This window comes from Zonotrichia albicollis, chromosome 10 (assembly GCF_047830755.1).
Source record: "Zonotrichia albicollis isolate bZonAlb1 chromosome 10, bZonAlb1.hap1, whole genome shotgun sequence".
Classification (NCBI taxonomy): Eukaryota; Metazoa; Chordata; class Aves; order Passeriformes; family Passerellidae; genus Zonotrichia; species Zonotrichia albicollis.
The window spans coordinates 27,875,842-27,901,436 of NC_133828.1; the positions used below are offsets into that span (position 1 = coordinate 27,875,842).

A 25,595-nucleotide genomic window follows, 5' to 3' on the forward strand; every position below is an offset into this window, starting at 1 on the left:
GGGCTTGAATTCTATTTTTGGAATGATGGTATTGCATTGTGCTTGTAATAGAAACTTATAACAGAAAACTTGTAATAGTTGCTTGTAATAGAAAGTTTTTTTAGAGCTGAGAGTTTTGTTTTAGTGGGAAAAACCTGTGACAGCATGAAGAGATGATTAGTGTGAGTGATACCAGTTTTGATTATACTTCACTAGAAATGCTCTTATGGATGGGTTGTAATTCTTGCTCCTCAGTACAGCTATTTTAAGGTAATGGTCATATTTCATTACATAAGATATCATCAATCCCCTGCATTTAATGAGAAAAATATTATATCCCAGATTTCTTGGACAGCTATGATTGCACCTCAGCAAGACGTACATGTGCAGCCCTTCCTTGCTTCAGGAATGGATTTAATCTGATAGATACATCTCACCAGTGATGTATGTTAGTACAGCTGGACTCCAGAGAGCAACATGAACCTGAAATCAGATTAATATAATGGTATATTAACTTTTCTTTACAGTATAAGAGTCTTATTTAAATAATATTGACATATAAAAGGAAGGGACATGGGTTATACTGGAACACTTTTTCTGGAAGGCAGTAGCTGAACTATAAATGTGTTTGGCAAGGCTTTGTGTGAGGGAGGGCCTTCCATTGCAGAGGATTATTTGTTCAGGTTTTCCAGAACACTGCTACAAATTAAAAAAAAAATAGTGGAACTGTATTTATATGATTGAATATCACTTAAAGAAAAAAAAATGGAGAAATTGCCACTCACACCATGTCCGGTAATTTTTTTATTTTCAAGAAGTTGTTGGAAGGGAAATTTAATAAATGCACTTCTTCCAAGTGTCCAAATGTAAATTTGACAGCAATTCAAATAATGAGAAGGCAGTGCCTGCATTAGTGGGTGGTAGAATTGGAAGGGGCAGACACATGTAGTTGCACCAGCTTTGTTTTAACATTTCACGTAAAGGAAGAAGACAGCTTAGTGTTGCCATGCTGTGCTTGTGCCATTAGATGCAAGGAACTTCATGCACTCTGAGTGTGTCCATCTTTTATTTCATAGGGTGCTTTTACTATCTGTGTGGTTGCTTGTGAGGATGGATTTTGTGCCTTTTCAAATGGATCTAATTGTTACCTAAGGAAGTGAGCTTTGAAACAAACCATGGCATAGTTGAGTGTCTTTGTACTTCAAATAGCCATATGCATATCTGAAATAACTTGGATTACTTATTATGGCAGAGTTGAAAAGCTTGTACATGATTCATCTTAGTTGTTGAAAAGTAGTTCTGTTCCCTACTGGAAGGTGTTCCAGTCCATGGGCCACCTCGGTTCTGCTTCAGAATTCATTTTTGCAGTGAGTCCCTGTCTCTTGTGTGACTGCATTGATCTGCTCTTCAGCTAGTGTTGTGTTCACGACCTGTTGACTTGTTCAAAAACATCTTGGACATGGACTGACAGGGGGTTGGTGTGTATTGAGAGCTTCTCTGCTTAGAGCAATAGCTCTAAATATTTGGCATTTACCGAAGCTGTTGAAACTTGCAGAACTGGAGGAGGATTTTCTTATAAGTGCTGTTGAAGGAGTCATGATTAAAGAATCAAGACAGGATAAAGGAAGTCTGGGTGTGTATGATGCTGGTGGTAGTCTTTGATCAGGGATTAAGCCTTGTAAATAAGCAGAAGGTAATCCTATTTTATTACCCTGTTTTGTAAGGATTTGGTTTCCTGTCACTGCAAATGTGCAGCAAGGTGCTGGTTTTACCTGTTTACCCTGTGAGAAATTAAACCTCAAACATTTCACTTGCATGATATCCAATACCAGATTGCTTCTCTTGGATTTGGAATGGCTCCCTAAGTGAAACTGTTTCAATGGATTTAGTTTTTATTTAATAATTTTCCCAGTTTATAGGCCAAATCAATATTGTGTCAATGCAGGCAGCATCAGCTGGCTAGCTGGGGTCACCTTACTGTCATGGGATTTCCTTTCTGGAAGAGACAGCCTTTCTGCCTGTCTTTGTTCATAGAGGTAACAAGGAGTTTTGGCAGGATGTAGAAGTGTGTAATACTTGTGATTTTGTATATTTTTGGGAAATTTGTTAGGAACATCATGCAGGTACAAAGAGGATTCTCTAAAAGCCAGGTGGCTCAGAAGCAGCGTTCCCACCTGTTACCATTTGCTTAAAGATGGATGGAGTAGGTATGTGAGAATTTTTGCTTTTATATGGAGAAGTTAAATATTTAGCCCTCAGTTAAAAAAAAAAGAGGGGGAAATTAAAAAGAAAAATAGTCCAGGCTCAAGAATCTGAAGAAAGTGTAAATGTTTTCCTGGTTAGACCCTGTAAAGCTTTTACAAGTATAGTAGCAAAAATAATTGTGTGTCATTTGTTTTGACACTCCTTTCCCCCCTGCACTTGTGCTTGATGCCGGTGATATTCTTGGAAGCTCCTGGGGTGAGCTGCAAGGGAAGTATAGGTGACAAGGACATCCTTGAGATGGTGTTACCCAGTAATACTATAGGGGACTTAATTTTGATGACAAGTGCTCTTGTCTGAAGGAGTTAAAATTATGTCTGGAGCTGAAAGCTTCAAGGTTTTAAGCAGAACAAGTATATGAAGGCCAGCAGAGCAGAAAGGAGGTCTGGAACAGTAATTCTGTTTAGCTCTGAAAAACAGCTCCTCGAGAAGGTTATTCAAGCAGTGCAGCTGCAGCTAAAGGTAAAGTCAGTATGGGAAGAGAAAGGGAGCAGTGTGGGATTTACTGGCAGCAGGGGGCAGCCGCATCCAGAGCCGTGCAGCCGGCAGGACCCATCCTGCCTGAGCTCAGGCTGCACTCGCAGGCTGAGTCTCGCTCCAGCTCTGCCATTTTAAACGCTGGAGGTTGGTAGAAGGCATGCTGCTCCTTGACATCCGACTAAATCAGGAACACTGGGGGTTTTAGAAAATTGGATTTTATAAAAATTGCAAAACTGTGTTAATGATTTTCATGTTAATTTATGACTTTTTTTGAAGAACTACACTCCAGTTTAAATTTGATCACCTTAATATTTGAGAGAGACCTTAAATAAATTCAGGTCTCTTTAAAATATGTGTGGGATGCAGAATGTGTATTACAGTAATTTCTCTATGTACATAAGCAATTGGAAACCTTGGAGAAAATAGTAAAAGGTAAAAATTGCAATTTCACCTTGAAATGGTACTTTCAAGACCCTGAGTTTGAAAGTAATTGAAAGTCATAATAATTTCTTATTTGAATTCTACAGTAATATACTATTTTCCTAAATATTCTTTACTGTGTCTCTAATGCTGACAGTGAAACCCACCTTATGAGTTTTTTTTCTACTGAGTAATGAAAGCTCTACATAAGGCTTTCTTTCTTTTCACCTCTGTTTATTTTAAGAAAGTAAACCGCTTGGAATTAGAAAAGCATGGTGGAATTGGAAAATGATTATCAAGGTGGCTCTAGTGATCCCTCTAGTGGAATGTCTTCTAGCAGCGATTCACCATCATGATGTGCATTCATCTGAGCAGCCAGGAAGGAAAACTCTGAAGATCTGGATCTGTCTTCATCATCTTTCAGAGTACTGAGCTACTTCACCAATTTGCTGTATCTTTGATTTGCGTTCTTTGATTCTTGCCAGGTACCCTTGGCCTTGGCACCTTAATTAGATGGGAAGGGTGGCGGGAAGCAGGCAGGGAAAAGAAGGAGGATAGAAAAGAGCTTCACTCTGCATGTGTGAATTAGCCATCGGGTCATGCCTGTCAGCCATTTGGGATTCCTTGTGTTCGAGGCAGAGTGAAGCTTTTGTGGAACCATGTATCTCCTCTGCACAATTAATTGAAAACATCCTCCTGAGCACAGGTACACGTTCATGCCTGAAAGGACTATTGTTAACATGTGAGTGAAAGAGTTATTTGTAGCTAATAACATTCAGTAATGAACTTCATGTAGTGGAACTAATAAATGGAGAAATAATGTCTGAAAAGCAAAAATCATACCGAGTTGCTAAATTTCACATTTCCCGTGTGACTGGAATTTCAGCAAAACTGCAGTTTCTCAAAGCAAAATCGGATTCCAATTTTGGATTCAGGCTGAAAGCAGAGATAATAAGTACGTTGCAGTATTTAGGTAAAACCTCATGTTTGAGGAAAGCAGAATTAGGAGTTCAGGGAATACCTGCACTTGTTTACAAGATGTTTTGGTAACAAAATAGTGTCTTACTTTGAGCCACTACATTTTGCTGTCTCTAAGCAGCATTATCCCAGCAATAGAAGAATTGGTGAAGAGTGGTAAAGAGGAGGGTGTTAGACAAAGAATCCCCCAGAGCGGGGGAGGGGGGGAGGACTTGTACACTGATTCACTGGTACTTTTCTCATCATTTCCTCTAGAGGTGCAGGAATGTGCTCCCTCATCCTGTCTCTTCAGCTAGTAATGGCTTTGTTTTCCTCTCACTGACAGCTGCACTGCATTCCATTTCTAAATTGGGAGCCTAGGTAGGATTTCATGGCAGTCTTCTCAACTGATGGCCATGCCCTTGGGTGTCACACTTGTCATCATGTAACCATGATACTGTTTGGCTTATAAAAACAAACCAGTTCCATGAATATTTAAAGTGGTCCTTTTTTTTAAGCAGAGATCTGTTTTTTGTTGACTTCTGCTGTGTTATCCCTTTAAGAGGGTGCTCTTCCAGATCCAGTAGATAGCTGAAGAAATCCTGTTTGATGCAGAATTATCAGTCTCCTGTATTCAGTATTCTTTCACGAAGAAAAATATAGTGATCCTTGTATTTCTTGACTTTAAGCTGCCAGTGTAATTGATTTCTCTGGGAGGGAGTATTCCAATAGTTTCTGTGTATGTGTATGAAACACTGTAAATTCCAACTTTTTTTCCAAGTATGAGAAAAACATAAGACTAAGGTTTTTTTTCCATGATGATATTTGCAGCATTCAGACTGGTTTAAGAGGAGAAGACATTAACACCAAATTACTGTGATATCTTAGCACTTTTTGAGTTCTACAAAGCAGATTGCCAGAGTGGTTTTTTACAAAGGTAGTGGTACATCCCATTAATAACGATAGCCTGCATAAATTGTTGTGAGAAAAAAAGGGTTTGAATTGCATAAAACACATTCAGGCTTGCAGAAGTTTTGTGGTTTCCATCAGAATAAAAATAAGACTTCACAATAGAATGAATCCAGAGGAGTTTAGGAATGGCCAGCAGTGAAGGGGTTAGGATGTTCATATGATCTGTGAGACTGGGTTGGATGGGGACTAGCTTTCTCCTGAGGTACTGCTTCAACTCTTCAACAAAGGATGATGTGAACATGTGGGAATTCATGTGCCACCTTGGACCTCAGGCTTTTTGTGGTTTGGGTTTTGTTTCTTTGGGTTTTTTTTGTTTTTGTTTTTTTTTTGCAAAAATGTGATTACACTGTAGGTGTTCTTTTGCAAAAACAACAGTGTTCTTTGACTTTAATATATATTGTAGAAAGTGACTTCTTGCCATTAACTTCAGGAGCTAAGCTGTGATTAAAGCTGTAAACTGTTTTAGGCAAAACACTTGCAGCATAATTGAATGCACAATGATAGGCTGATTTTCTTTGTTGCATTGAAATAAAAAATACATGTGTAGGGGTGGAGATGAATATTTGATATTTTGTCCCTGGAAGCATTCAGGAAAGGTTTGCAAGACAGTGAAAGGTAAAAGTTATAAAATCTGTTTGTTCTATGAGCTTAAGCTGTGTATGGAAGGAACTGGTCTAGGGATTTCTTTTGAGAGAAAAATAACACCAAGCCAAGTGTGGTGCTAAACCCAAAACTATTTAGTGATGTCCTATTCCTCATCACTATTCTTTCCATAAAATAACTAGGATGGAACTGGTTTTATAAATACTTCTCATGAAGAGAACTTCGTATGAGAAGTGAAGCTCTTGAAACTTGAGATTTAAGGAAAAAAGAGGGGAGCAATGGCTATTGCATAGCCATTGCTATGCAAAAACCCTCTCCTTATCAATTACCAGGTAAATACTCATACTTTGAAGAGTATATTTTTTCTATAAGATCTTCTGGGATCTGTGTAGCAGTGGGAGTCCAGTCTCCTGTAAGAACCAGTGTGACATGAAGGTATACAGCATCAGTTGACTGGTCTTTCTTTTGTTCTGCCTGAAAATCAAATTTAGGCTTTCATGAGGACAGACGGCAGAAAATGAAAAAGGTGAAGTTTTTAAATAATCACCTTGTCATTACTGTTGTCTGGGGTATGTGGGATTTGGTATATCTCCACTACTGTACTTGAATAGGTAGCTGTGGTAAAATAAAAGACAATTTTATCTCCAGCTGCAGTATTTCTGGAAGGATATGTGTTTAAAAATTAAAAAAGTATAGCTTGCCCTCTGTAGAGGTACACAAATGCAAAAACTGGATAACAGCACTGACTGTTCTCTAGTTAGAAATTAATAGGAAGCAGTGTCAGGGTTCCACAAAGACTTTTGCAGATGTGCTTTAAATGTGTGGAATCTACACATTTGCTACTCTCCAGGAATTCAGGAACAAATTAAATTTGGGCTCTCTGTTACCTCTATATGGAGGGTGGCAAGGCACCTTCCATGATACTCAATACTAATGCTTATTAATGCCGTCAGTTTTACTTACACAAATGCATCCTACTTCCCGTGCTTTCAGGTCACCATAGTCTTTCTGTGGAACAAAGTTTAAAAATGCTGGTTTAAATCTCTCCAGGACCCCATCGCAAATATTCAGTTGCCAGAGCTTCAATAGGAATACCTTAAATATTTCAGATAGTGAGCAAGTCAATGTTAGTAGTTCAGTCATCTTCCTGCAGAAGAAGGAAAAATAAAGTAGATGCATAATATTGCTCTTACTGACAGACTGGATTTGTAATATAGTCTAAGATCATGTGTTCTACCATGTATGAAATGCAGTAATGCTTTATGTGTATGCACTGGTGTCCCACAGTGTATGCTTTTTATTTCTTTCTTTATTAACTTATGGACACAGAAATAAAATCATATGTAAGTGGGCCCAGTTCTTTTCTGTTTTGAGCAGTTGTGAATAAGGATGTAGAAAATTCTTAGTGTTCAAAAAGTGCTCATTCCCTTTGCTGTCACTTTGCAAAAATAAACTTGCAAAGAGATTGCAGCAGCTAAAGAATAGGTAATGAATAATAGATTCTTCTTTCCCCAGTCTCTAACATTTACATATAGTGAGCACATCGTGCCTTGAAGAAAACAATTTATGTTTTGCTTCTCTACATTGTTGCCTTCTTTTTATCAAGCCTTGGGAAATGTGGCAGCTTCTGCGTTCTGCTGATGAAGTTCTCTCTCTGTCAGGCTGATTAGGCCTGACCTTCACTGGGTGGGATTTACAGTTGCCCTGTTCATCTGTTAACACACATTCTCCTGGAAAGCTAGGGCATGGTGTAATTGGCAGGGAATGTTAAATTATCTGTATCCTACTTTAAAAGGATGGGGACAAAGAGTTCTGTCAGCAGTTTAATTTATACTTGAATCTTTGTGACTGTGTTGAATTCTGCAATAAGCTTTAACCAAGAGCAACATATGCAACAATACTACTACTAATATAATGCTTAATATTCTGTGGTGGTCGTGTTTTTTTCACTTACTGATTTGTCCAACATTCTGTGCTTTAACTGATGTTCATAATGTCTTTCTTCCACAGCTGTGGTAATGTTGGCAGTCACTTAGTAAGCTTTTCCTCCTAGTAACAGCTTTTGGTTGTACATTACAATGTTCTGAACTGCTTTTGTATTGGCTGTAGTTTAACTGCCAGTCCTTCAAAGTAATTTTTTATTCTGTGTCTTCCCACTTATGTGAAAAATGTTTTCTAATATGTGCTAATTTGTCTTGTAAAACTGAACTTCCTTTGTTTTCTATATTAGCAAAAGTTATGGTTCAATTTAGTTCCTATTTGGAAGGATCATTTAGATTTTTAATCAGTAAAATACAAATTAGGTTTGAGCATGTTTTAATTTGTTTTCCTTTCCCTCTGAAATACTTCCTGAGATATACAAGTCTAGCATAAGGAATTATCGATGTTGTGTATTTTGACTGAAGCTGATGGGGAAATTACATTTGTATGGCTACTGCATGCAATGTAGCCAACTTACTTATTGTTGTAGATGCAGAAGAAGTTTGTTTAGGTTCCATGTTCTGTCCTGGATTTGCTTTGTGCCCTTGTATATAAATAGTTTCCTTTTTTTGCTGCTTTATTTCTCTCTGCAAAATGGAAGACCTGTAGCAGGGTATCAGGAGAAATATGTAGAATATTCTCAATTGCTTTAATGCTGTTATTATTGGAGTGAAATGCATGCATGCTGCCTGTGGTATCAGTCTGCTACTAGTATCTCAAATGATAGCCAGAACAGAAATTTAATATGTTATATAAATTATGTATATTTCCATCCAATATCTGATACTAGAGTGAGATGTTTATGATGAGCAAAGACAATTTATTTGCAGACATGGTGTACCACTCGTGCTCTTTCCTTCACCTAGGATGGGTACATGCCCTCCATATGTGACTGATTCTTTGTGGCTTTAACTAGAACTGAGTGATCAAAGCCAGGCTTGTTAGTCTAAAAATTGTGCAAATTAGTTCACCAAGTGTTGCAAGTGTTAAGCACACACACCAATTTAAAAAATGTTCTAGACAGCAATTTCACATTTCTGAAAGCTGAAAAGGTTGGGTACTTTGCTCTAGCTGAAATTATAATTTCTTTCCTGTGAACATGTATGTTGGTGGGAATCAGTGTGATTGAAACAGAGTACCACTAAATTTCAGAAACCTCTCAAGAAAATAATTTAACATGATATTTTGCTTTGTACTTGGGCCATTTGTTTGTTTTTTATTAAAAGGCAGTCTATTTAAAAATTTGAAATCTGCTGCTCTCTGCAAATGATGCAAGCCCCATTAAAATAATTCTGTTTAGAATAAGTCTTCAAAACAGCTGAAAATGGAAGCAGCAGAAGATACTGATTAGTGCACGATACAGTGTTTGAATGTGCCTGTAAACCAATATATCCTTCTGTGCTGGAAGAGCATGGTTTTAGTTGTGGAGGATGTCCTCTGCTAGGTTTGTGTAGAGCCATTTGGAAGATGTCTGTGCTGTTGAACAAAAGCCTACCTCAGTCTCCTTGCAGGGTAATAAATTACATCCACAAGCAGCAGGCACATTGCCTGCTAGATTATCTTGTGTCTGTGCTGATCCCTGGTGCTGCAGACAGTAAGAGCCCGCTGATTGCAGCTGGGGAAAGAATTGCTGTGCTACTGCTTGCTTTGGTGTCTGCCTGCTTCTCCCTCCCAAATACAAATGAGCTGCTTCTACCAAGCTTGGAGGTAACTAGGCTAAAATTGATCCAGTAGGAACTTGGTATGGGAAACAGGGAAAATTGGGCAGAATTTGTCCATCAAGAGATGGAGTAGGGTATTCCCTCAGTGTCCTCCATAGGTTTCCCTTCTTCTCAGTTACAAATGAGAACAAAATATGGAGAAACTGAGTAGGGCACTGTAATTCAGTTGTACAGGGAAGAAATGCAAGGGAGGAATACCAAATTGTGCTTGGCCTAAACACAATACAGGAATAGCATAAGTGCCCAGCTCTCTATGAAAATCTGCTTTGGAAGAATTGTATTAATGCCTGAATCACAGTTTCCTTGGAGGCTCATGGTCTCAGACTTGAAGTGGTCTAAGCTGTTTTCATGTCATGCATCTTGCTCTTATGATACCTGATGGGATTTAGAAACAGCTGGAATTTGTCCCATGCTGCATCTCTCTGCACATTATGGCTTGCAGCAAACCATAGGGGTTTAGAGCAGGGTTAATACCAGCTTAGTCTTTCTTTTAAGTTTCATTATGCTGAAAAACACTGTAGTTTTTCTAGTCAGATTTTTATATTTAGGTTTTTTCCCCTGTTTTGTGTTTTCCATCACTGCCACCAACCAACAGAATGTAGAACCAAGTTGATCACTGCTCATATAATGCAAGGCATCAAAAGGAGGCTTAAGGAGGTCAGATGTTATTGGAATATGTTAGTGGCTTCTGTAGCAAATTAATGAGAGCAGACAGAATAAATCTTGCAAATGATTTCTGCTTAACCAGAATACCAATACGAAGGATGTCTGTGTAATAGTAAACAATATTTTGGTAGGTCAGGCGAGTGCCAGGTTCCAGTGGCCACCTCCATAAAACAGAAGATGGGGACTGGGAATGGAGTGATGATGAAATGGATGAGAAGAGTGAGGAAGGCAAAGCTGCTATTTCTCAGGAAAAGGTATTTTGTGTTTGTACCGAGACCTTTATACTCTAAAAGACATTCTGTCTTTATGTTAATTGTTAGTATTTCTAGATCTTTGTTGCATAAAGCTGCATAGCTGACATCTCACTGTATTTGTTTTCCAGTCACGAAGACTGAAGGAGGAGGAGAACGCAGAGGTAAAAATGTCTTGATCAATTTATTTTTCTTCCAAGCATTTGAGTAAAGAGATTTCTTTTTCATGTCTGCTGTTAAAAATGTGAATTGAGGTGGGAGTATTGTTCTGCAGCCTTGTATGGCAAGTGTTTGTGAGGATAGAGCTGTTATGCCATTGTGCCTGTAACAATGGACTTCAGCACACAGTGGATAAGATGGATAGGAATTTAAAAGTCATGTTATGTTTATGCCCATGAGAACTCATGAAGATAGGTAATTTGGCTTTTTTAATGAATCTTTGTAACTAGAGCACACTAATTGCTGTCTGTATGGGTAATGAAGGCTGCGTTGGAGTAGCTAGAGCATCTCCAAATAATCTAATATGCTTGAGTGCTGAACTATTTTATTGTGTATGGAAGGAAATATTTTAATTATAAGCTACATGTCATGATATAGATACTAAGAAGAAAAAATTAACTCAGAAGAACAAAATACCATATAGAATTTCATGGCCCTGTGCTAAGTGTGGGAAGCATCGCTGCTATAATCAATTGTTCAATAGAATTATGGCTTACAGAATTTTTATTAATATTATTTTAAAATAATCTTTAAAAATGTCTGTTCCTTGGGTGGGTGACCCTTGCCAGTTCACCTGCAATTTTAGATTCTCTGATTTTCACTGGTGTCAGAGAAATCTTCTGAAAGACTAGCAGCTTCCTGTCACATTTAGTCCTGTTAGCTCCTGTGATGACCCCTGTGTCTCCATTGCAGACCTAATTTACACAGCTCTTCAGCATCTCAGATACTTTATGTAAGCAGAGTACAAAAATAGGACTTTCACCACACAGTCTTACTGTCTTAAATGTTGAGAGTTCTACTGCTTGTGACCTGGTAACGGATAATTTTTAAAAGTTGCCTAGTTTATGGAAGAGAAAAAACCCCTCTGCTTGAAGTGTTCTGTTGATTTTTGTTTTCTGAAATGCTCTAGAAGATGACTTGGAACTAAGGCTAGTGCATCTTTTCACTTTTGGTGTGTGCCTCTGGGGTCTTTGGGATCCACATTCCTATATATTGGCATAACATGTCTGTTGAAGATGCAGAAAAAATAGTAGCTTATGTGAATGGAAGGAATTTAACTGCAGCAGAAAAAACCCTGCTCTCATTTTAGTGATTGTGAAAAAGAATTTTCCAAAAAATCAATAATGTTTGCTGAAAATACACAGATAATAAAATACAGACCTTGTGTAATTTTTTTAAGTGCCTTTGATATGGAAAACTGTTTTTAAAAAGTCAAATGAAATTTGTGATGCAAGTCTTTGTTTTGGGAAGGCTTCTGAACCCTTTGTAACTTCTGAACAGGCTGTTCTGTGACTGGTAAAAATATGCCAAGGTGGGTATGAAACCATAGTATGGTAGAGGAGCCTGGTGCATTCTGTGTGTGGGATACACTTTTGCTTGAGACTTCATTGAGATTTTAGTTGAGAGCTGGGAGGATATCACAGTGTGAGGGAGGAGTGATAAGGTGAAAGATATCAGTGTTACTGATTTTTCTCTGCTGAAGACATCCTCTGAGCTTGATATCTGCTTTGATGTGCTGCTAGTTCCTTGCATATGGGTAGATGTAAGACTTCCTTAACAACCAAAAATGTTAAACAAAAATAATGTGAGTAGCAGTTGGGAATTCTGTGTGCATATTATTCAGTAGGTAATTGTTGCTTTGGTGCAAGGTGGGTTATAAGCTCCTACACTCAGTGCTTTAATGCAGGCCTTATTTATTACTTGTTTCTCTGCAATTGAAATATGGGAATTTTACTGGTATCAGCTATATTACAGGCTGTGTACTGCAAGTGTTTAAAGTTAGAGAACGTGTTAAATATTCTGTGCTAACTTCAAACTGTTAGCATGGGAAGTTTGTGGGGTTTTTTTTTCCCCCTTTGGCATCCTTTATAAGACTTTTTGCTTTCTTCTCTAATAGTCTCAGCCTGCTGTTAGTGAGGAATACAATGAAGTTCCATGTGCGGTGAATCTTGTCTTAAGATTAAGGTAAAAGATTCTTCTATTTATTTAGCTGTATTATCTTGATCTCCCTCATTACTCTCATAATATTAACATAAAATCAGTGCTGAAGTGTATAATCTCCCAGTATGACCAGTATGAATAGTGTTTCTGTGACTAATTGCTGTCTTTTAATTGCTTACTGAAATAGTGTAAAATGAAAAGCAGAATATGAATGTGTCTTCAGGCTAAGTGTACCCTTCATTAAGGATTTTCTTTCTTTTTTTCCTTATAATGCAGAATCACAGTGAGAAGTTTTTAATGAGTTTCTTTCACACTTCAGCAGTCAGCCTCAGACAGAAATAAACCATAGCTGTATTACAAGTTGCCTACTCAAAATGTTTTTCACTGGCAAGTTTGATCAGCCACTGTGGAGAAGAGATGGGTATTTTAGAAAATGGATACAAACATGTTATCAGGCTTAAATTTTTGCTTAGTTGAAGTAAGTCAGATTACCTTTAATTAAAGTTAGTTTATAACTAAGGTTTGAATTGCTTAATTATGCAGTCTAGTTCTTGGATAAAACTATTTCTTCATACAAAACTTTGATAGCTTTTTTATGTGTATGATAGCTTTTTAAATGTTTTTTCTTAAAAAGCTTATTACCACTCACTTTAAAACTTGCTTACATCCAGTTTGTGTTGACAGGATATCTCTGTGAGGTTGTAAATTCCTAATTATTGCTATGGAGAAAAGTATTATTATTTTTTATGCTAACAAAAACATGATAAGCCAGAAATAATTATAAAATTACAGCCAGTATGTTAGAAACAAATATCATATCTATACATAACAAATACCTTTAAAACAGTAGCATCAAAATTTGTTAGTGTTCCGGTTCCACCGTTTGTAATCAGAAAAAAACCAATTACACAGAATGAGTGCCAAGTTTCAAAATCTATTTTCTTCCCTTTGACTACTTTTCTAGTGGCAGCTGCAAAAAAATGTGCATGGCTGCCAAAGGTTGTGTAAAAAAAGAGGATTAATGAATTTTATTGTGGGGATAGGAAAGACTTAGAGATTATTTGGAATCATTTTAGTTGTCCAATTTACATAACTGCCCAGTTATGCTATCAATATTCTTTTTCATCTCTCTGCTGGCAGGTAGATGAAACCATTTACAAACAGACCAATTTGTACTGCTGTGTGTACCAATGTGTACTGCAGTGAGGTGCTTTGGTTGTATATAAATGATCATAAAACCCCAAGAGTGATTAGCTGCTTACCCAGTTATTTGCAGTGCTGGCATATTCAGAGGGCAAACATTTTAGACCTGCAAGTATAGTGAAACATCAGGAATTATGCTTTCAGTTCTCTGCAGCTTTTGAGCCACAAGTGAAGGAGGACTGATCCTGGGAGACTTGAGTTTCCAAGCTCTTACTTGCACAATGAACTTCTGTTCTTTTTAAGGATCCTCTTAAATTCATGGCTGGAAAAAATTCCCTCTCCCTGCCTTCCCTAAAAGCAAGTCTGTAGTAATGAGGTTATTTTCTTATATTTATGAACATATAGGTGATTATTGGTAGAAAGGGAAGAAACAAGAATTTGTTTTAGGAATCAGAAAGTTTCCATTAAACAGAAAAAAACAGTCTTGAAAAGCAGATATGCTCTTGGGCCTGGGAACTCTGTTAGCAGTGTTGAGACAACCAAAAATCTGGTGTGTAATTTTGCAGGGTTTTGTTATTTTAACTTTCCTGCTTTTGAGGGAAGAATGCTGTTTAGTGCAAACCTCTGTCCCACGTGAGCTCTGGCTGTGTCTGGTCTCGGTGGTAGGAGGGGGGCAGAGTTACAGATCTTGGCACAGTCTTTGCTTCTGCTGGCAGCCTGAGCATGTGGGTGGGGTCAGAGCTAGCCCATGAGCAGTGTGTGTGTTTGGGAGCAGTGTAGGGGTGTGGGCTGCACTAAGTAACACACTTGTCACTTTTCTTTTGTTCGGCCCTTTATGAAGGACTGATGTGACTGTGAGGGCTACAAGCTGCCTATATCTCTGCCCAGGTTCAGAGACAGTATTTAGAATTTCTGTATATTTGCTAATTTCAAGGTAGGAGTTATTTTGTTTATGGAATGTTCACCAAAGCTGAGGCAGCCACTGGCTGTCTTTAGCAAGGTACCTTTGGCAGCACTTGAGTTGTGCTTTCTGGTCACTGTTGACCTTCCCTGTTGAGACTTTGTCATGGAAGTTGATGCAAACATTTAGAGGTTTTTTGTGCAGAAACAACTTAGTATGAGGCTTGAGAGTGTGGACCAAAAGGTTTAAAGAGTAGTGCCTGGGGATTTGGGACAGGGCAAAGGGTAAAGAGATGGGCAATCTTGAAAAGGAATAAGAGGTGGGCAGGAAGAAAGTACTCCTGCTTTTTTCTTTTTTCCTCTTCTACAGTGAGGCTACACCATGACCCCCCATTGCATTTTAGGTGTTAGCTTGCAATTTTTTTTTCCTAGCAGTATGCTCCAGAACAAGCTTAATAGTACCCATAAAAATTAAAAATGGCTTTCATGAAGGAGGAATTCTGGCAGAAGAATCAATGCATTTAAGTAATTCTTTACCTGGATGGTCAGGTTCTATTATTTTTTTTCCCAGTCACAGCAGGGTTGGACTCATTCAGTGATTCAGTAGGGTGTGCTAAATTAACACCATCCTCTGTTTACTGCAAATGCCTTGTTGTGGATCAGAAACATAACTCCCAGTCTGAAATCATCTTTGAAGAATCCCATGGTACTCTTTATACAAATGGCGGTATTTAACTCCCTTACTCAAGAAAAGGGAAAACCATCCAGACTGATTTATCTGTCCTTGCCTTGTATTTAATACCTTTCTGTTTTCTCAGTGCGAGCTGACTTGTCAAAAAATTCTCTACTGTCAGGGTTATTTCATGGGCTGGAGACAGCAATTTCCAATTTTTTTTTCTACCTTTTGCAGTATTGTGTATTGGAGTACATTGCCCCAACAGGGAAATTATTAGCAGGCTGTTTTAGGTAATTCCCTGAAAAGCTCTTGAAAGGATCTAGTATTAAATGCTTAATATGGGCCATTAGTGTTTTAGTTAAGAGACTGTGCTTGAATTTTGCAGTGAGCTGAAAATACTGGTTCTCACTGGCTGGATCTGTTACCACAGTGTGTGACTCTGACCCAGCCTGAGCAATTGCCACTTTGAAATGCCAATGCTTCTGTAACCTCACCCTCAAGAGGAAGTGGTATTTGAGAGTAGGGAGGAATGAAATCTGTAATCGAAATTTGTTTCCAGTAAGGCTGTGAACACCACGTGTCTCAGCATCAGACCCTGGCAGGAACTCTGCAGAGAGAGGCCAAGGCCATGTCTGTGATTGAGTCCTCCAACAGGACTGTTCACAGCAGCAGGGAAGGGAAATGGGGAGGAATTACCACCCTGGGTTTGAAATTTCCAATCTAACCAAGCTGTTGCAGTTACAGATTTAGGAAGGTCGCTATTAGAGGGTTTGACTACTTGGAGTAATAACAGAGATATTTTGTGTTAAATTAGGAAACTTGTTAATGGTTAATAGTTAAGAATTGCAAATTATCTGAAGCAATCTAAGATGGTTAAATTAGCTCCTATGACAGGAAGATAATTTATTGACAGTAATTTGGAATGTCCCAGGACCTAATTTAATACTGTTCCTGCACACTAGATGAATTAAGCCTGTGGAAGAATAAAAGGGGCAAATGGAAATATTTTACTGGCAAATGAATTTTACTGGCCTGTGAATGTGGTGGTGTAGTGCATTGAGCAGGACTGAAACCATTTGAAATTTTTTTCTGTTCCCACTTAGTTGTGTGGTTCTCCATCTTTCCACTGGTCGGGATGTTCTGGGACTGTGTTGGGTCCCTGTAAAGCAGCCAGCTTTCAGTTGGTTGGTTTGTGACTTGATATTTTTGAGGGGAAGGCAAAATTTTAAATAAACTCAACTTTATTTATTTTGTTTTTCCCCACATTTGTCATTGCTCTAGTGGGGTCAGTGAATGGCCACAAGAGGTGCACTGGGACACAGGTGTGACAAGAATTTAACATAGGAGCAGACTTTGCTGGTGAAGCTGATTTACCGTAAAGAGGAAGTTTGGCAGGATAAACAGATGAAACCTTTGAAGAGTTTAAAACAAGCCTTAGACTTTTCCATGCTTCCCACTCTTTTTGATAAGCTAGTCAGGATCCATGACTTTTAGATGGATTATATAGAGATTGTAACTTTTGTGGTGGCCAGGTGTCTTTCTGGTTTACCTAGAAGTCTCCTTTTGTTTGACAGTAGCATACTGACAGGTGATCAGCACTGTAAAACTCTGAGCCAGTGGGATTAAAAGGATGCAGACTTCCAGGCTCTTTTTGATTAAACATGATTAAAACTTTCTTTGATTTGGATAAAGTCAAAAGCTTCTGTGTCTTCCTCTCAAAGCCTGTTTTGTGCACTGGGGAATTAAAAGGTTCTATTAAAAAACTCCATATACCTGTAGAAGTTGTTGTAAGTCTTTTTTTCTTGATTTTATAAATAAAATCACTTTTCTAGAGCTCTATTCTGAAACACCCCCAGCCTCCTGGCAATGATTGGCCTTTCATGCTTTCTGATTTAAGGAACTGGCATTTTGCTTCAAGTATTGTTGTTATTTTTCAACGCTCTACTTGAAGAATTTGTCACTGGAATAACAGGTTATAATCCCTCTTCTTGTGCACTAGGCATGCAGAAAAGGCTTTGTTTGCTTAATCTCTAAGTTGCTCTGCTATTTCTTATCAGTCAGGCAGATGGTGTATCACTTCAGTCATGCAGCTAATACAGGTTTGACTTCCTTAAAGTGTGCACTGATCAATAATATTTGGTATCAAAACATACAGAGATACACTCAGAGTGGATAAGTTAAATTACAGGCAAATTCAGAAAGGCAACTATAACCACAACCCGCTGTAATGCTTAACAAAGTGATCAAATTATGTGCATGTTGTCCTTTCTATTATTGAAATCCTCTCTGAATACTTCCAAGTGATTTTTTTTAACATTACTGATGTTCTCTGTACTTAATTCCAGTTCCTTTTAGGAAAAAGTCTATTTTAGATCACTTCTGGTTTCTACCAAAGATTAAGATTTTACCACATTAATAAATTCTAAGCGTAATTGTGTATGCCCTTCCTTGTATTTCAAGTACTTGTTATAAACTGATGCTTTTCAGAAGTTAAATCTTTACCACTGCTCTTTAAAAAACTTCTCTGCTACTTCAGAGTAATTTCAGAGGAAAAAAACCTCATGATCAATATTGCCATCTCTGCTGCAAAAAAAACTTGATAGCTTTTTGCTGAAGTTATTCCCACTGCTGATGTATGAGAGCAGGTAGGAAGTGTGAATTTCAAAAAAGATGATGCAAGTGAATACTGCTTTTCACTGCCTGTGCAGTGAAATGAGTCACTGATAACTGAGGCAAAAAATATTGTTTCAGAATTTGCTGCTTGACTTAGCTGGAAATGAACATAGCAAATCAAAAAATTGAAGGGCTTTCAACGTTCTTCTGATTTAGCTTCTGGCATCAGCAACTGCAGAAATGGAGAAGCAGCATATTTGGATATAGATACATTTAAAATGTCTCTAGTTCTAACACTTCTTTGTCATAATATGTAGACTTGGGGCTGTAAACCAGTGGATTGAGAGAAAGGACTTAACATTTATATGTCATTTCTAAAATGTATCAGTTTTCTTGTGTTTTTTCTGTCACACATTTTCAAGGCTTCACTATCATATCCCATCCATTTGTACTAGATGGAAAGGACTCTACTTTCTTTTGAGTCTTAAGCAATCTGGACCTATCAGCTATGGATAGAAGTGTTGCAAAGACCCCTCCTGAGGGAGGAGCTATCAGCTGCCCTGGAGCCTTGGACAGTGTTCCCAGCTGCTCTGATTGGGACCATAACAATTCCCTTGGTGGCTGAATTTTTTAATGTGCACTTGCCTTTTCTGTATGCTAAGTGGCATAGAGACAGTAAATCTTTAACAGGTAACTGCTGCTGTCTCATTCCAGCAGCTTGTCAGCCAAATGACAATGTTTCATTTTGGCGTTGTTTTCCACTCTTGAAAGCATCATTTGGCTGTGCTTTGCTGTTAGTGTTGCTGCTACCTCTTGATCTGTACTGATTAACAAGGGTTTGCATCATCTGAGAGATCTGCTCTTTACCCAAGATCATGTGACGATTAAATAGTAGTGGCATTTTTCTGTGTTTAATTAAACTGTTGAGTTTAATTTAAGGTTTTTAATTTGAATTTTATGGTAAGGTTTTGATGAACTTAAAATAATTATTTGGAACCATACTTTATTAATACAGAGAGATTTTAGTCCCCTTCTTGTTAGTGGGAATCTTGAAGCAGTAGAGAATTCAAAAATCTCTTTTGTTCTTACCAAAAGTTAGCAGTGATGCCTATTCATTTAATTTACAATTGACCTGAAGTAATTAAAATGAAGTAGAGCAGAGCCATCTCCACAGTGCTGAACAGGCATGATCTGCTCTTGATAATATGGTAATTGGTAATGAAGGAGCCTGGGTATTGATTAGTAAATGACAGCTGAGCATCAAAGTGTTAGAAATAAAGGAGTTTACACAAGCATGTGGTGAATCCTCAGGAGGCTAATGCTTCTTTACAAATGCTCTGTTCTCTTGTGTTTATATAATCCCACAGGAGCCTTTGTGTTCTGATTCACAAAATTACATTAATAAACATACATTGCTCTTATTGCTGCTTTGGTTCATCTGTGTGCATAGCATCATGACTTCAGAAATAAAGAAAGGGGGGGCAGGAGCAGGAGAAAACTGAACTATGATTTCTGTTGAGGTAGGAGAGGATTCTCATTTGCTCTGCCCTAGGTTAATAGCTACATTCCACAGCTGAAGCATAAGAAAATTGTAAGGCAGAGAACATAGATGTTTAGAGGATTGAGATTGGATAAACCTTAAATACGGGATGAATTAATTTGTTTACTTGTTTATTCCAATATTTTAGTCCCTCATTCTCTTTATAATATTGAAAGTAAAGTGCCAGTTTGTATTTCACTGTTGTGTGTATAGTAACTGTGTTCTGGAAATAAAGTTGAAATAAAGTTTTAATTAATCAAAACTGAGATAATAAACAGGTACTATGGATCGTCAGTGCAGGTATTTAATACTTAAAATTCTGCTTTTAATAAAAAAATACAACGCCTGCGAAATAAGCTACCAGTGTGAAAACAAGGCTACATAGGCTTCATGGGGGAACTGTGTTTATCCTGGGCTTTCTGCCTTAAGCAGGTGAAAGACAAAAATGGGTGACACTTTATTGAGAGAAGGCAGATGACCTTTTGAAATTTGAGGGACATTTGGTGAGGCCAAACATTTGTCTCTCCAGCATTTTTTCCAGCAAGATAAAAAATACATGTAAAACTTCTTTTAAACAAACCTGCAAACTCTACTCTTCTGTGCTTTCCCCCCTCAATGATATTTCTTGCATTGTATGCACTAAGATCCTGCCCGAGAGATGTAGAATGAAAATTGGATGAGTACAGCTCTAGGATGTATGACCCACCTATCACTCTGATTAGTCCACTTCATTTTGATATGAACTTCTGCTTTCTCTGCCATCTAAATGAGCAAGTCATTTGAATTCTTCTGTGATTTTAATTACAGCAACAACTGCAGTGAGGTAGTGCAAATGCCAAGCTGCTCACCCTTGCTTCTAAGGCTATGCTGTCTTGTTTTTTCCATTCTAACTTTGCTTCCATGGTAGTTTCAATGCAGTTCAAATTTTAGATGGTAGGAAGATGTGTGGGTCTGAAATTTTGTACAAGTGAGATAATTGCTATTTTTTTTCTAGCATGTGTTTTTTGTTAAAGCACACTGACTTGGCATGTGTCATTAGTCTCTGATGGTGGGGGAGCTTCTGTCCTGGTGGGAATAGGGCTTATTAGGAATATGAGGAGGGGAAAAACTGACTGGTGAAGGGTGCCACGTGGCACCATTGTTATGGAGCTTTCATAATAAAGTTTCTACAGTTTTGGTTAAAGATGAGCTTATTTCTGTTTCTAGAAAAGAACACATATTCTGCATTCTGCTGTTGTCTCTTCCAGTCCTGAGTCAGCTGTGGTGGTTCCCGTTCTGTCAGTGCCTGCATTCTTGGACGCTTAGCTCCCTACATCAGGCTTTGGAAACCACATGTGATGATTGTGTAGCTGATGTCTGAAAATTAGGCAAGCAGTGAAGAGACAAAATGTGGGTGTTCTTACACACCTGCACACACACACTTCTTTTGGTTTACCTTGTCTGAGAAATCTTTTTCTTACTTTGGGAAGGAAGAATATGCAGTTATTTAGCTATGGTAGGATACATCTCATCCAGGAATACAGACTCTCCCTGAGGGCTGTATGGAAGATGCTGAAGCTTGTGTGTTTTTGATAACTCTGCATAAGAAATGATGGATAAATTTGTGAGGGTAAAAAATATGGCTAAATTGAAAGAAAATCGACTGCTTGATACATAATCAAAGTATTCTAGGATGTTTTAGTCCTAAAATTTAATTCCAAGACATCTCATTTTCCTGAATCGCACTTATGTGATAGACATTCTGCTTTTAAGGACAAAAGAAATAATGACATTTAATGTCTCTAATTTTCATGTGATGTGTATCATTACACAAACAGTTTTCTATTTTAATTCAACAACACACATCTTTTGTCGATCATGTGGAGCAGAGATAATTGACTGTAGCAGGAATCATGCTATCATTAGGTAATTATTTGAAGGCTTCTTTAAATGCAAATGCCTGAAATCTCTCTCGTGTCTTAGGATTTTGTCAGTAGAACCATGCCAATCTGAATAGTTGCATAATTTGTTTATTCTCTTATCCTGATTTTGGTCAATATTAGCATTGTTTTACAAATAACTTCATTCAAAGCAGAATATCCTTTTTATATCCTAATGACAGGATTGCCAAAATGTGTAGGTGAAGGGGCTAGGTGGGTGGCCTTTGCACTTTTTCAACTTCGTTGAGGAAGCATTATTCCCTTGAAATCAGATTTAGTAATCTTGGTGTGCGCATCAGGTGGTTCTGATGAAAACAAAAAAACAATGCAGAGTTGCAGAACATGCTTTCACCAAGTGGGAAGTTTTAGATTCTGCAATTACTTTGCTGGTAAGATGGCTGCCAAATGTCTTAGCATGGCATGCTTTGGTGTCACCCTTATTCAAAACATTTGCAATTCTTCCTGTTGGAGGTGAGTGCATAATGCAAATCAACTTGAATTGAATAGAAATGCACAAAGTACTTAAAATTTACTACTCTTTAAAAAGAGATGAGGGATGGGCTTGTTTTACGCATGATACTCAAGGTATATTCGTCTGTAATGGTACAGAGCTAGGAGCACATAAGAGGTATTATAAGAGATGGTATAAAGGTCTGAGTCGGCATTTTAAAACAGAAAACTTTTTCACAAATGCATCTGAGAAAATAGGAACCATTAAGAAATGATGAAGAAGATAAAATTATTAATCACAGAGATACTAAGTGCCTTTTTTCCAATCCTATTTCTATATAGCAGAAATCAAGTCTGTATGGTGCTGCATGATAAGAGTGTAATGGATGTAAGAAAAAAAAGGAACAAATGAAATGCGTCTTGGAAACCCTGCCTACAAATAAATCAACAAATCCAAACAGTTTTCACCAAGAGGGGAGCTAGCAAACTAATTTGCAGTTACAGTGACATTAACTAGAACCAGAGCAGTGTCTAAAGGCTAGAAAAGAGCATGAGGTGCTTTTAGGGGAGAACTCAAGTGCATCTGCTATTTGGTGGATTATATATTGGAGTACGTAACTTATGGAAATCAATAAATGTCTGGCAGGTAATGGAACAATAAGCAAAAGCACTTACAGGCTTCTAGCAAATTAATCTTGCCAAACTTTCATTGTTTTTCTTTCCTGAATAGCTGAATACCATTATAAAGAAAGCAGCAGTGTCCTAAGTTCAAAATAGTTCAGAGTGTAATAATTCTCAATAGCAAAGTTGGATTGCTGAGTATGTATCAACCTTTAAGGAATTTTCGCCTTGGCGAAAATAAACTGATTTGACTCCTTAACTTTTTATCTGGGATATTTTGGAACTTGCAGACAATCTAACATAGACCCCATGTGCGTCATGCATGAGGAGTGTCACAGGAGCAGCTCTTCTTTTAAACAGCTGTGAAAAGCTGGTAATTTTAATAAGAGTTCATAATTACTTGGTGCCTTTTGTATGGTAGGTATTGTGCTTATGGGAGGTCTGTGGAAAGATATAATTGGAGAACCTAATGGATTAGGCTTCTTGGTCATAGAATCAAAATGGTTTGGCTTAGAAGAGACCTTAAAGGTCATCTTGTTTACCTCCTGGTTTACCTCTATAAAGGTGTGAAAGTTTTTATTCACTTGATTTGTTTCTTCTGAAGTGTATGCAGGAAATGAGTATTTGAGTTACATCAGACAGTCAGAACATTTCTTATTCAAGAATAATGGTAAATTTTTTGCATTTTCCTTTTCTTTGGAAAACAGTTTTTGTCAAAAGGAATCCTGGAGATAGGTCTTTAAGTTGATGTTTTTTATGTTTTTTGTTCTTGTTGTTGTTTGTTTTAACAGAAAGCCATTCATGTTTTTCTAGGAGAGAGAAAAAGAAGCTGATAATGAAGCTGGCTAGCTTCATTATCTCTAGCTTTGTGTTAGTGATCTTAAACTTCTATAGTTCTTTATTTAGAGTAGAATTTTGGGAACCTCAAACTCCTTCACCTTTGAAGATTTAGTAGATTCAGTAAATGAGTACTTTTCATCTTAAGCACTGCATGTGGCATACTCATTTTTCAGGGTTTGCTCTCTTACTGTTGTGTGTGCTGCCAATCATTCTGGGTTTTGTGTTTCTGCATGTTGCTGGTTTTGCTCTGTAATATTCCTAGAAGTATTTAGCAAGCAGTAATAGATGTAAGTCACAGCTGAATATGCCTGCCTATTGGATTTAGTTTTCCCACAGCAAGACTTCATGGCCTGGTATGCTGAAATAAGAGCTTGCATACCTTTTCCTTGCTGAGGAGAAGAATAATGAACTGCAAAACACATTCTGTTGCCATTAGCATTTCAAGTGGATTGAGCTATTCATTAGAAAAAGAGCAGGCTACAGCAATTAGGTTCCTCCCTGTGCTCAGCTGACTTGTCATTTCCAAAAATGTGATGGACGTCTGTTTTGCAGAGGCTTATGTTTTGTTGATGGAAGAAATTATTAACTAAACCTGAGGCTGTAAACATACATGGAATGGGGGACAGTATAAGGCTGTAAAGGAATTCTATAACATTGCTATTAACTCCTTTAAGACTGTATTACACACTGAACTGGTTAGAACACTCTTTGAGGCAAGCAGGAAGACAAAAAACCTTGGGATTTAACATTTTACTGCTCATTTTATATGTAGGTGGAACCTCATTGCTGAGACAAGGATGGTCAGTGAAAGAATTTACTCGTTTGCAGTAAAGAATTTACCCTTTTATAAACACTGCATCACCGCTACTTTTCAGCATTTAACATTTGCTGGATACTTTGTCTCTTAAACATCTTTGTATAAATGTGACCTCAAATAGGAGGAGCTTTAAGTCCAAGTGAATCTTCTGTTGTCCTTGGAGGATAATGTATCCGACTCAAACTGTGTTGAACTATTAGAGTCAATATGGCAGAATGTCTTTTGAAGATGAAAAGGAAAATATTTATCAGAGGACTTTATTTTCTCCTATATGGTACTGAATGCGTTTTCACCTTAAGTGTATTTTTCTGCTAGTTTTCCCAAAATGCTGCCATGAAAATGCAGTGGAGTCTTTCCAGTCTGGGTGCTTTGGGAGAGCAGTATTTTCAAGGAAGCACACAAAATGTGGTTGTCAATGCCAGAGATATTCTTTGGGTGTAGGAACTGAATAGTTGTTCTGTTCTTCATAACATTTTAATGTATGCACTGACTGTTTTTCAGGAACTCCAGGAAAGAACTTAATGACATACGGTTTGAGTTTACTCCAGGCAGAGGTAAGGCTCCTGCAACTGAATTATTCTCTTACTGCTTAAAAAGGCATTGCAGAAATGGATTACTGCTTATGCTTCATGCAGACTGCCTCTCTGGAATGTTTCCTACTGTGCAGAGCTTTATATGGAACCTCAGTGGAGTAAAAATTGCAAATGTATGTAAATTCTAGTGGCAAGGTTGCATAATATATATATTAGAAAACTTTATTCACAGTATACTTTTATCAATTTCATGTCTTATTGAAATGATCTATATGGTATATAAGATCTTGCCTAGCAATATTTCCGTTTTCACATTTGAAAAACATCATAAAAAATAGAATATAGTAGCCATAAAAGCGTATGTGGTGATGGCAGTAATATTTAAGTTTCTTTCCCTTTTATAATAAAATACGGTCTATTAAAGAGTATAAAGTGCACACCATTTTTCTAATGCTGTCTTCAGCTGAAATTTTAGCTGTATCTCTAGCTTTGGTATTATTACCAGAAAGAAATTCTGGTATTGGAACTTTAAACTCTGCTTCATACTTATAGAACTGTAGGCTTTCCAGTGCTAAGAGCTGTAAGCACTTGTACTTTGCCTTTCTTTGAAAAAATCAAGTTGTACTGGGATGAAATGCACAGAAGGCTAATATTTTGAGTAAGAAGGTATTATCCTTGTTAAGCTGCAACCCTTTGAACTATGAACCTACTTTATATTCCTTAGAAGTCAGTATTCACTTTATTTAGAGAAGCCTTCAAAGAGCTTTCACCTAAAATTAATTCCAGGTTAGAAGAAGTGTCTCTTTCACAGTGAATCATAGTATCTTTCATGTGCAGTAGTTCTATGCATGGATTTATTCTGTGTTGTCTACCTGCTTTTCTTGTTGATTTTGGCAATGAGTAAAAACAAAAAAGGCCTGTTACTTAATTGGGCACAGAACATCTTGGTTTGCCAGAAGAATTGCTTGGGAAGCAGTTCCTTAAGCTATTTGAGAACTTCTGCTTGGTCAAAAATAAGAGGATAGACGAGGACTGTTCCTGTAGTCAGTCACTGAGGCAGCCAGAAGGCAGCCGTGCTTCTCATCTCCAGAA

At 37.6% G+C, this 25,595-nt stretch overlaps 1 protein-coding gene across 6 annotated transcripts in view; it reads left to right on the top strand.

Annotated features, from left to right (window-relative positions):
- The window catches only part of STK39 (serine/threonine kinase 39), a 75,119-nt gene that overhangs the window by 31,489 nt on the left and 18,035 nt on the right, over nucleotides 1-25,595 (top strand). For all 6 annotated transcript variants that reach the window (XM_074548548.1, XM_074548549.1, XM_074548550.1 and 3 more), the window contains 4 exons: nucleotides 10,172-10,294; nucleotides 10,423-10,455; nucleotides 12,408-12,475; nucleotides 24,472-24,524. In XM_074548548.1, the coding sequence (XP_074404649.1) occupies nucleotides 10,172-10,294; nucleotides 10,423-10,455; nucleotides 12,408-12,475; nucleotides 24,472-24,524 (277 nt within the window). The remainder of the gene's footprint in view (nucleotides 1-10,171; nucleotides 10,295-10,422; nucleotides 10,456-12,407; nucleotides 12,476-24,471; nucleotides 24,525-25,595) is intronic.